The sequence below is a fragment of the Tetrao urogallus genome (genome assembly GCF_951394365.1).
Source record: "Tetrao urogallus genome assembly, chromosome: 17".
Lineage (NCBI taxonomy): Eukaryota > Metazoa > Chordata > Aves > Galliformes > Phasianidae > Tetrao > Tetrao urogallus.
The window spans coordinates 9,561,951-9,573,685 of NC_136830.1; the positions used below are offsets into that span (position 1 = coordinate 9,561,951).

The 11,735-nt window shown below is 41.3% G+C and overlaps 1 protein-coding gene across 1 annotated transcript in view; it reads left to right on the forward strand.

The window, feature by feature from the left end:
- Positions 1 to 10,832, forward strand: part of CIT (citron rho-interacting serine/threonine kinase) — a gene marked incomplete at both ends in the record, with an annotated part of 67,291 nt that extends 56,459 nt beyond the window's left edge. The window contains 15 exons of the mRNA XM_079543692.1: positions 214 to 416; positions 624 to 715; positions 969 to 1,073; positions 1,933 to 2,102; positions 3,133 to 3,213; positions 3,430 to 3,565; positions 4,232 to 4,371; positions 5,217 to 5,309; positions 7,207 to 7,315; positions 7,433 to 7,561; positions 8,339 to 8,419; positions 9,045 to 9,123; positions 9,218 to 9,397; positions 10,033 to 10,336; positions 10,809 to 10,832. Coding sequence (XP_079399818.1) covers positions 214 to 416; positions 624 to 715; positions 969 to 1,073; positions 1,933 to 2,102; positions 3,133 to 3,213; positions 3,430 to 3,565; positions 4,232 to 4,371; positions 5,217 to 5,309; positions 7,207 to 7,315; positions 7,433 to 7,561; positions 8,339 to 8,419; positions 9,045 to 9,123; positions 9,218 to 9,397; positions 10,033 to 10,336; positions 10,809 to 10,832 — 1,926 coding nt within the window. The remainder of the gene's footprint in view (positions 1 to 213; positions 417 to 623; positions 716 to 968; positions 1,074 to 1,932; positions 2,103 to 3,132; positions 3,214 to 3,429; positions 3,566 to 4,231; positions 4,372 to 5,216; positions 5,310 to 7,206; positions 7,316 to 7,432; positions 7,562 to 8,338; positions 8,420 to 9,044; positions 9,124 to 9,217; positions 9,398 to 10,032; positions 10,337 to 10,808) is intronic.
- Between the last annotated feature and the right edge of the window lie 903 nt (positions 10,833 to 11,735).

The following is an 11,735-nucleotide window of genomic DNA, read 5'->3' on the forward strand; positions in this document are numbered from 1 at the left end:
TAGTGTGACGAGCATGAAGAAGCATCAGCTGCCTAGAATTGCTTGTCAGTGAAGGTTGAATGAATGACCAAGCATGAAGGCTGAAATTTCTTGGGCGAGCATTCTACTTTAGAAAACATCTGATGTAGAATAGAAGGAGATTCTTACAAAAACTGGGATTTGTGCATTAGGAGTTGAGGCAACTCTAATGCTTTTTTCATCATTTTACATAAGTTTTTCGCTGTCTTTTTGTCAGAATGCCAAGTGATGTGTCACCCAAAATGCTCAACTTGCTTGCCAGCTACTTGTGGACTGCCAGCAGAATATGCCACGCATTTCTCTGAAGCATTCTGCCGGGATAAAATGAATTCTCCTGGTCTGCAGCTGAAGGAGCCAAGCAGCAATCTACGTCTTGAAGGGTGGATGAAAGTGCCAAGGTATGATGAACGTGATGGTTGGTGCCATATCAGGTGCTGAAACGTTTGGGACAGTTCTGTGTATTATCCTGGCTCTTACGATGTGATAATTGGATATGTTCATTACAACTTCTTGCTACCAATGGAATCTCTTTTAAAATTTGCATGTTTGTTTTGTTCATAATCCAAGTAGAAAATCCAACATGGGTTTGTGCTTATTTTCTTCAGGAATAATAAACGTGGGCAACAGGGCTGGGACAGGAAGTATATTGTCCTGGAAGGAACAAAAGTGCTCATTTATGATGCAGAAGCAAGAGAAGGTAACTTAGCATTTCTAGGAAGAACAAGGCCTAAAGATTGCTTGCTGTAGCCATACCTAATTTAGCTAAATCTTCTGTAATAAGGCAGTGGTGTTGTTGGGTCTTTTTTGGGTCTTTAATGGTTTTATTTGCTAGTATGTTATCACAATCCAGCTGTGAAATATCCAGCCTGCATCCACTTCATTTTGCTATCCGTTACTTTCCTCACTGTTTGTTTGTCCTTTCTTAATCCATCTCCCCATTCCCTCTGCAGCTGGACAGAGGCCTCTGGAAGAATTTGAGCTCTGCCTTCCTGATGGGGATGTAACTGTTCATGGAGCTGTAGGAGCTACTGAACTTTCCAATACAGCAAAGACAGGTGAGAATCAATGAGGTCAAATGGATTTCATCTGATTTGCCATCAGTTGGTATTCTGTTTGGCTAAACAGACTTTTTCCCCTTTAACTTTCATTCTGTAACTGTGCAATTCCGAGGTTACCTCTCTGAATGAAGTGAATAGGTTTGGTTAGATTTGGTTACACATAGGGAGTTACTTCTGTCATGGTACTTGAACTGTGAATAAGATAATCATCAAGCCAAATGGAAGTAAATATTAGCATTTTGTAGCATACTGAAAAGCCAACTTGGTTTACTTTACATTTCTTTGATCAGTACTCGTTATGAAGTGCGAAGTTCTGTAATATGTGTCACTATTGTGCTCTAAGCAGAAAGTCGTTAACTTAGAAATACTGTGGGTGTGTACAGTCTCTTATTATGAAAAAGTGTTAATGTTTTAATTTGTATGTATTGAATAGAACTGATGAAAAGATTATGTATGTCTTGATTTAAACATTAAAGGCTTCAGATTGTTAAAAACAAAGGTTTCCACAACCAGTTTTTACAGATACTTCTTGAACAGTACAGGAAAAAAACTAGCTGAGTGGCTGTTCTTTTTTCCCCATAATGTTATTTCTTTCGAATAAAAGACAAGAAATGATTCTTACTTACTGTAGAGACAGCACTGTATGTATGGTTTGTATACATCTAGCTAATATTTAGCTTTAGGAGACTAGCCTGTGCAGGACCTGTAAAAGGAGAAACCTCTGTATAAATTGCTGTGGTAATACATCGTGCTAAATACAACTTCTCTCCAATAACACTGAAAGGTGTTGATTTAAGTCCATTGACAATATGCCAAAATCTAATCTAAGTCTTATTCTATCTATGCAACATCTCAGATGTGCCATATATCCTAAAATTGGAGTCTCATCCACACACCACTTGCTGGCCTGGTAGAACACTCTACCTGTTAGCACCCAGCTTCCCTGACAAACAGCGCTGGGTCACAGCACTGGAATCAATAGTGGCAGGTGGGAGAGTTTCCAGAGAAAAAGCTGAGGCTGATGCTGTGAGTATAAAAGTTTCATTTAATAATAAATATTCTGGGAGGGAGCAGAGTTTTGAAAAATGATTTTTTGGTATTTGACATACTGAGGTTTAACTGAAGGTAAGTTCTTATTTCTGCCTTAAGACATGCAGTATGAGTACCAGGAACTAGTTCACTGTGAGACTGGGCCTTTATATTACAGTACCCTTCTTTAGGCTTGGGAGTGCAGTAAGAGGACTCAAAAATTGTATCTCTGCAATTCCAGCATACAGCAAAGGAAGAGAGAGCAGTTCTAAAACATGATTTAAATTGTATCTTATAGTGTACTATATGGAATGAGCAAGTCTTGAGAGAGAGAAAGAGAGACAGAGAGAAAGAGAGACAGAGAGAAAGAGACAGAGAGAAAGAAAGAAAGAAAGAAAAGAGCTCTTTCCTAAAAAATTGGGGTTTCTTTTTGTTTTGTAGCAGAGAGGGATGTGTTTGTTTTTTACTTTTAGCTTTATTCCTGATAAGGATAAAAGGTTAAATTGAGTTGTTATGACTTTGGATAGCCTTTTGTCATTGCTGTACTGATAAATCTATTTTCTGAGGAAGGGAGACTTGATTCTATGGCATTTCATATTAAAATGTTGGCTCTGGAAGTAATGAATATTGGATTAGGAGGAAATCATCTCTCATGCTAACATTTCTTTCGTCTCTGAGAAAATAGATGCTCTCACTGACATTTGGATGTCTTTATCCTTCTGTAAAAAAAAAAAGTCAGTGCTCCACTGCAAGAGATGGAGGGAATTGGACGTTATAGGGATAACAATAAATTGTACACAAGTTTAGGTTAATTCTGATCAGTTTCTGACTGCATTTCAGGCAGCTGAACGTTTACTATTTCTTTTGTAGGAGAGATCCCTGCAACGTTTAGCTTTATCAGAAAAGAAAATCTACACTAAACTTTTATCCCATCTGAAATCATGATTTTGCATTGTTAAAATACAATTGGAGAAGCAGAGGAAGTTTGACTTAGCAATAACAAAGAAGTTCTTTCTGTTATTTACAGAAGTTGCTTGGGAACTCCCTGCTGAAGCTAGAGGGTGAGGACCGTTTGGATATAAATTGCACAATGCCCTTCAGTGACCAGGTAATGACAATGGTCAGTTGAACCTTACTGAATACTGGATAGTTCACTCATGAAAACTGCCTTCACAGCAATGTGTGTAATTATGTCCTTGGTTTGCTTTTTTTGTCCTTTTCACTGCATCTTCTGGTAAACACTCATCCAAACTTGCTCTTGGAGCATTCCTTGTTCTCCTCATACAGTGCAGTGTTTGTTTTTTTTTTCCTGCTGTCTCTGTAGGTTGTACTGGTGGGTGCAGAGGAAGGCCTCTATGCCCTGAATGTATTAAAGAATTCCTTAACGCACATCCCAGGAGTGGGTGCTGTGTTCCAAATTCACCTCATCAAGGATCTGGAGAAGCTACTCATGATAGCAGGTAGGGGGCTGTATGCTACTGTGTGTGCTGCAGTAACCTTCTGCTAATTGCTTTGGAAACTTGCTGCTATGCAGGTTCCAGAGGCCCAGGCTTTCCTTTAGATTAATTACACAATTGTGTTTATTTGTTTAAGACTGGTGTGTCATCAGGAACAGTGGCTAACACAATACTGTCTGGTGTTTTCTCATAAATGAATATGTGATTGAAGGCTGAGTTAAACATTCATGTGAGAGGAATCAGGCATGGTCTGTAATACCATTTATTGGAGCACCTGGAAACTCATTGCCAGTTATGTTGGCACAGAAGAGTTCTTCTTAGGGACTTTCTAAAGGGTAAAAGAAAACTTTCTGGATAATTTTGGATAGTGCACTAATGAGGCTGCTTTTAGTGATGACCTACTTGACGTTAGCAACACTATTAATCCACAGAGAATTGTTTTCCCAGTGGATTTATTGCCTGTTTTGTGGTGTTTTTTTTTATTTTTTTTTAAGATAAGTTTTCTATTTCACTTTTAATAGGAATAATATGAAATGACTTCTACATGGTACACTGTGACTGTTTCCACAGTAACAGCCTGTAATGATAAGCTGCTGCTTAGGTAACAAAAAAGACTTGCAGAGAACAAGGAGTTTTCCCTTGACAAAATGTAACCATTTTTGTCTGCAGGAGAAGAAAGGGCTTTGTGTCTCGTTGATGTAAAAAAGGTGAAGCAATCTCTAGCCCAGTCTCACCTTCCAGCCCAGCCTGATATCTCACCAAACGTTTTTGAGGCTGTCAAAGGATGTCATCTTTTTGCTGCTGGCAAGGTAGGACACAGCTCCCTTCTGCTCCCAGAGCACCCTTTAGCCTCTACCAAGTTTAATATTAATCAAATCAGCATCTTTATTTCACTGGCAACAAGTGCAAAGTCTGTATTCTTGTTTAAAATCTTTTTTCTTCAAATAAGAGCAGTATAGGTGGAAAAGAGAGACTGAGCTGGAGATGGGATGGAGAATCTACCACAAAAGTGAATAAATTCAGTTAGGGTGACATGATGGTATAACCTAAACTGCTGTATAACAAGAAATGCATCAAAGCACAGCGTAGCTGTCTCCTCAGAGTTTGCTTCAGCTTTAAGATTTATAGTCAGTGAATTCCATCCACTGTTTGTTCTCAAATGTCATCTAACAGTTTCCATGCTAGCGAATTTACTTATTTGTGTCACTTGATAAAGCTTGATATTTATGCTAATTCCTAGGGTCAGTGTGGAACATTTAGCCACAGTAAAAATTCTCATTAACAATTAATTCTGCGCAGCACTCTGATAACAAACTGAACATCATTCAGTTCAAAGTGATCTTTAAGGTAGCAGTTTGAGGGGTTAAAATTCAACTTACCTCATGTTGGTTTCTTACTGATTTTAGTAAAAAGCTTCTGATTTGTTCTAAGTATGAAAGGCATCATAGAAACAGTTCAGATTTATATTCCTTTGAGAATCTCAAGAGGCTTGTTATCCTTTCACTACTTTGCTCTATAACTACCCTACTAAAAATGGACTTGCTTATCTCTGCAAATTTCCTTTTGTGTTGAAAGGTCTTTGGATCTGTTCCACACATTCAACAGTAAATTTACTTTATTATCACCCTAACCTATGGCTGTAATCCTCTTACAGGTTGAGAATGGTCTTTGCATCTGTGCAGCCATGCCCAATAAAGTGGTTGTTCTGCGATACAATGAGAGCTTGAGCAAGTTCTGTATCAGAAAGGTAAGCTTAGTAATTCCTTTCAGTAGCTGAGGTAATTGCTACACTGCACCAAGGCTTTGCGTTGTTCTTATGCATGCAAAAAAAAGTTTAAGATGTTTGCTCCAGAACATTTGTTTGCCAGCAGAAGTGATAGAAAATTGCTATGTGCGCAGAGGAAAGTGAGAGCACAGGGTGATTTCCTGTGATGAGGTTTGGCATATGTTGAGAGACAGAGAACAGAATTGAGGTTTTTGAGATACTGGACCCAGCTGTACCTGTACCTGTGCTTATTTACCCAAGGAAGGCTTTTTTCTTACTTACCCATCCGTGTTCCCTCCCTTTGGTTGTCTTTGGAGAAATCCTCAACAAATGAATTCTCTCTTTGCAATTAAATAACTTGTTTACTGTTCCAATGCTGATCAAAGCTTATTTGGTATTATCCCATCAGAGGATAAGCAGCTGATAAATACGGCCAACAAGGCAGTAAGATACAAATCTCACATGGCTGTGCATATACTTCCAGTGTATGCAGCTATCTCCACCTGCACCTTTAGTACTGCATGGTTCTGGAGCGTGCATTGCTTTGCTCTGTCGTGTGCGTATGTGAAAAGCAGGATCTCTGCAATTCTTCAGCCAGTCACTTACAGGCAGACATGCAGTAATTCAGATGCTGGCCTCCTGGAGAGTTGAGATACACGTGTTGGACAAGTCTTGGCACACACAGTATGGATGCCAGCAAACCTGCGATGTGTACAAGCGTTGTAGCTGATACCAACTCCTGCTCATGACAGAGTGCCACTTGACAGAAAACTCTGAAGACCTACAGCTGCTGGTTTCTGCAAATGCTGCCATTCAACTTCAACGTCTTTGATGATCCAGACAACTCAATTTAGATCCTAACAAGATGGCAGCAAGCCCAGAATATGCCCTTCTGTTCTGTCAACTAAGTTTCCAGATAAACTGGGATAAACAGTAGGCAATAGAGGTTAAAGAAGTCTACATCAAATCTATGACTCTGGAGACAAACATGTGACGTGATTGCTGCAGTTTAGGATAGAGAGAAACCAAATGGTTTCACAGAATCACAGAATTGTAGGGGTTGGAAGGGACCTCCAGAGATCATCGAGTCCAACCCCCCTGCCAAAGCAGGTTCCCTACACAAGGTCACAGGTTTGTTATATCATCTCCAGGCAGCTTTTCAGATGTGCAGTCATTGGTGTGGCTGTAAGCTGTTACAAATAAGCAGGGAGCCACTCCCTGCTATTCCAGTAAACTGAGCTAGAGAGCAGAATGCCTTTCAGAATGTGTCCTTCTAAAAGGAAGAGGTTCTCACTGAGGTCAGCACTTGGACATGAGTTGGCTTGCAAGTCTCTATTCAAGCATCACTTCCAACCAAATAAAACTTTCCCTTCAAACAGGACTATTGTTCCAGGATGCTGAAAGGTTACTGTCTCTCTCCACTATAAATGTGGCAATACTCATAGGTTGCTCCAAAAGTAATGCCTCGGATTTATTTACAAATTATGTGTTTTTAAACTGCTGAAACACACCACCTCACTGTGCTCACATCCACTGTTTGACCTCCACAAGCATTCAGCAAGCATTGATGAATGTCAGTAGGTGCCATTTTGTCCACATGGAGGAATTCAGTCCTACACCTTTACTTCAGATGCTATTTTGTCAGACTGCCCCTCTGCTGCCATCTATCAAACAGCAGCAAAATATAACAGAATATTGGTGAGAAGATTCAACCTCTACTGCTATGCCACCAATATCCACCTCTGATATTATGGGGCAACTTAATAAAATAGGAGGCTCTACTTTCAGAGCAGCCCTTGTGTAACCTTCCATAATAAGCAATATCTGTATACAATTACAGGGAACTAATGCTGGTCTATCCATTCCTTCTCTTTTCCAGGAGATTGAAACCTCAGAGCCCTGCAGCTGTATCCATTTGACCACTTACAGCATCATTATTGGAACCAACAAGTTCTATGAAATTGAGATGAAGCAGTACACACTGGAGGGTAGGAAGCATTTTCTAAGGAATGCACCAAATGGTTCTACAGATTCTGTGGAGTACTGCTTTAGGGGAAAAAAAGTTGATGTGCTGATCTAGCTGTTTTTCTCCATTCTCTTTGCAGAGTTCCTGGATAAAAATGACCACACTTTGGCCTCCGCTGTGTTTGCCGCATCCACCAACAGTTTCCCAGTCAGCATCATCCAAGTAAACCCAACAGGACAGAGAGAGGAGTATCTGCTGTGTTTTCATGGTAAGTGTATTGCATGGTTGTACAGCTGTTGCACTGCATCTCTTCTTGGGATGGGAACAAACAAAAGGTGCTGCTGAGAGAGAAAGCTGGACAGAGTTGACTTCCTAGGGCCTGGTAACAAAAGACTTCTTAGAAATGGTGAATCTAAAAGCCCTGAAAGATTTGCAGCTGGTGTTTCAACAGTGAAGGTATGCAGAAAATTGGTGCTAAAATACCTATTCCTGATCCAGTTTTCTGCAGTGCTTCTGATCAGCTTGCTTCTGGCTTAAAAGTTCTCTGTACTCATGGCTCAGTACCACAGGTAGTCTTCTTTGCCCAGACAGGAGGGATTGTAGTTAATGTTCAGTAAAGCAGGTGTTTGATTATCCTGATTAAGGGCTTTCAAACTTTGGAATTCTTGATAGAAGAGACTTTTAAAATGTCTTGTGTGTTACTTTTTCTTATAGCTGCTTTTATTGGCCCTTCAGGATAGTGTCATGGAAATGCACAGGAAGTCTTCAAAAACCCACTATCAGTAGTTCTGAGTGTCTTACAGTAGGAGTAGCATAGTGTTCCCAGCTGCAGAAACAGATGGAATAATAACCTTACCTTAATTGCTACAGAGAGACCTAGAATTCAAATACCTTTCGGTATCCAAGTACTCTTTAAGTCTAGACAGTGTCAAGGCAACCTGTGGGACTTGCAAGATCGTGTACATTTTCTCAGTGGGAGAAATCCCTGTCAGAATGCCTTGTGTCTTCAAAACTGCTCATGACTTGACATTACTTTTCTTGGCAGAGTTTGGTGTCTTTGTGGATTCCTATGGAAGACGCAGTAGGACTGATGACCTGAAGTGGAATCGCTTACCCTTAGCTTTTGGTAGGTGCAGGGGGACGTTCACTGGGGTATGGACATCACTGGAATGAGGAAACATACTTGTGGGAAAGGTATTCTTTGCTCTCAGCAGTTCCGTTTCCTCTTCCCTCTCCCAGCTCTCCCAGGAACGATGGCAATTTTCACATGATGGCTATCATTACAAATCCAAATGGCAGATCTTCTGAGGTGTAAACACTTGAGACAGACTAAAGTGATGTGTTCCATTAATGTTCTTAGCTTGACGGTGGCTAAACTGGCTAGTGGAATTTTTTATGATGCTTGGAAATACCTGAAATAGTCAAGAATATATCATTTCAGTGTGGCTCCTTCAGCCCTTTTGCATTACCCGCTGGATTTTGTTCAGTTAATAACCCATTTTTATGCCTTATTCATATTATTTCAGTTAGTAAAATTTCTTTGGATACAGGTGGTTTTATAGCAGCAATTCTCAAAGCTCCTGTCTCTCTACTTAGTAATTTTGTTTGTAATAAGACATCACAGAAAATGTGCTCTTCCTAGCTTTTCCCAGTGGGCTTCCCAGCATTCTGTTCTGTTCACAAACATTTTAATAAGTTTCTAACAGATAACTTTATATTGTATTTCTCCTGCCTCTGTGGTGTTCCTTCAGCCTATAGGGAGCCTTATCTGTTTGTGACCCACTTCAATTCCCTTGAAGTGATAGAGATTCAGGCACGGGCTTCTCTAGGGTAAGTTGTTCTCTTTTCATTCTTTTGAGCAGCGTGTGCCAGGAAAGGGTGCAGTGTTGTCATTGTAAATACTTTTTCCTGCAATTTTACCCAGAACACCTGCACGAGCCCACTTGGAGATCCCAAATCCACGGTATCTAGGGCCTGCAATTTCATCTGGAGCTATCTACTTGGCCTCCTCTTACCAAGATAAATTAAGGGTGATTTGCTGTAAGGGCAATCTGGTGAAGGAGACCAACAATGAGCACCACAGAGGATCTTCTGCTACGCGCAGGTATGGCTAAGCTGGTGTGTTATGGTCCTTGTGTAAGCAAACTCACTCCAGATATCCTTTCCCCCTTAAATGTTTGTTGCCCTCACTTCTTTCTTGGAGACAGAGGCCAGTGTTAGTCAGCTACTGTAGTGCTGGAATGGAACAAGAAATGTTCCTCATGTTTTAAAATCCAGAGCACTGAGGAACATCAGCTCTGTAGGAATCTGTGGCGAATCTCTTCCACAAACACAAGTAAAGGATGTTTTGAGCTCTTCAGCTGTTTTGTGTTGACCTTGACTTCGAGACAGGGTGAATTTAGGTTGCAATGGTGTGATACTAAATACCAACTGTCAGAATTTCTAAATCAAGAGTCGCTTTCTGTTAAAGGAGAGCATGGAGGGAGGCAAGGCTCAGCAGGGCAATGGTACTTCAGATGAGTGCACAAATACCACAGTTGATAGCGCTGCTGAAAACTGAAAAATCGGGATGCGTAGCTTATGGATCCATCTTTGCACTTTATAGCAGGGCTTAGGGAGGTCTGATTTTTCAGGTGAACACTACTAGAGATTTCGGGAGAGTTACATTTTTGCAAAGAGGAAATGTAACATGAGGTTTTTGTCGCTCAGCTGTTCGCGTCCATTATTTTTGAATGACAGCAGCCCTAACAAGAGAGGTCCTCCCACATACAACGAGCACATAACCAAGCGGGTAGCGTCGAGCCCAGGACCACCCGAAGGTCCCAGCCACCCTCGAGAACCAAGCACACCCCATCGGTACCGTGAGGGCAGGACAGAGCTGCGGAGGGACAAATCGCCTGGGCGACCACTGGAGAGGGAGAAATCTCCAGGCCGGCTTTTGAGCACCCGTAGAGAAAGGTCCCCTGGAAGATTGTTTGATGAAAGCAGCCGAGGACGAATGCCTGTGAGTGGTGCCAGAACTCCTCTTGCTCAAGTCAACAAGGTAAGTGGGGAGCTTGGAGATCGTCTCTGATCTCATGAAAAGATGTGGACTTTGGAAGGGCTGGTGGTGCTGTAAAGTGTAAGAGCAAATCCCGTCTCACCCTGCTCCTATTGCAGCACAGAACATTTGAAGTTGTGTAACTTCCTGACCCTTCCCTTGCGTTAATTCCGTAACTGCAAAAGCAGCTTGACTTGAGAACAGGTTAAAGTTCTTGAGACATGAAAGTGAATGTTTTACTAATAGAAACCAAGTCACTGATGGCTTGAGAGGGAGATAGTGGGAACCTGCCATGATCAGTGTGATGCTGGCGCTTATCTTTGTCAGTGGTTTAAGCATTAGGCCACCAGGAAGCAAGCAGACATGCAGCACTCAGTTGTAGCAGCAGTGGTGAGGTGATGTACTGCTTCTGGCACCTGTGCTTCTGTAGAAACAACACGTGCATTGTGTAACTGTCATTTTATTTCCCTGCCAGGTCTGGGACCAGTCTTCAGTGTAAGTCTCAGCTAGACAAAGTTACTCATCTTGACCTGCAGGAAAAAAAAAGGAAATATACTGAGTTATATGCACTCCATACGTCTGCTGCCCAGTTACCAAAACAGCATTTCTGGGCCACAGCTAGCTTCATATCAGGAGATGTGATGCTTTTGAAGATTGTTCGCATCTCAGTTAATTTCTCTGCACTTTCCTGCACTCCTGTTTTTGCACTTTGTACTACCGTTACTCTTTCAAGCAGTTCATGAACTTTTTGTATTCACTATAGTCCCTAGTACTTCATCGAGGAAATTAAATGGGACCGGAGTCCCACCCCAGGTCTTCAATGTGGTTAGCACCCCTTACCAGATAATTGATCATAGTTCTGAGATGTGCTGGGAATTCCTAATGGCCTGGAACCAGAAGGGCCAAGGTGACCGAGTCCTTCAATAGAAGGTGTGATTGGATATTCTCTACAGAACACACACACAAAAATTACTTTTGGTAAATCTGTTCACCTGCCACTTTTGAGAGTTATTTTGTTCTCACTAGAATTGCTCTAGAGCAGCTCTGTTGGGGAGGGAAGAACCCTGCTTTAAATGAGCCCGCGTGCCCTACTCCAAGACAAAGTGCATTATCTATAAGCTACTGGGGTGTTAAGACTTTATCCAGGTCTTCTGCATGACAGTTCACTGCATGCTGCTGCACCATCACTGGCTGCTCTCTCCTTTTAGGTTGCTTTGCTGAGTAGTGTATTGTACCTCACTTGTAAATTAACTGAACCTCTAGATTACGCTGCAAAATAACTGGTAATTACTCTGGCAATTTGGCAAAGAAGAGTTAACGAGCCTTATTCTATGACAAGAATTACAGTCACACCTCTTCTCTCTGCATTAAACACGGTCTGTTCAGAAGTTACACCACAGAG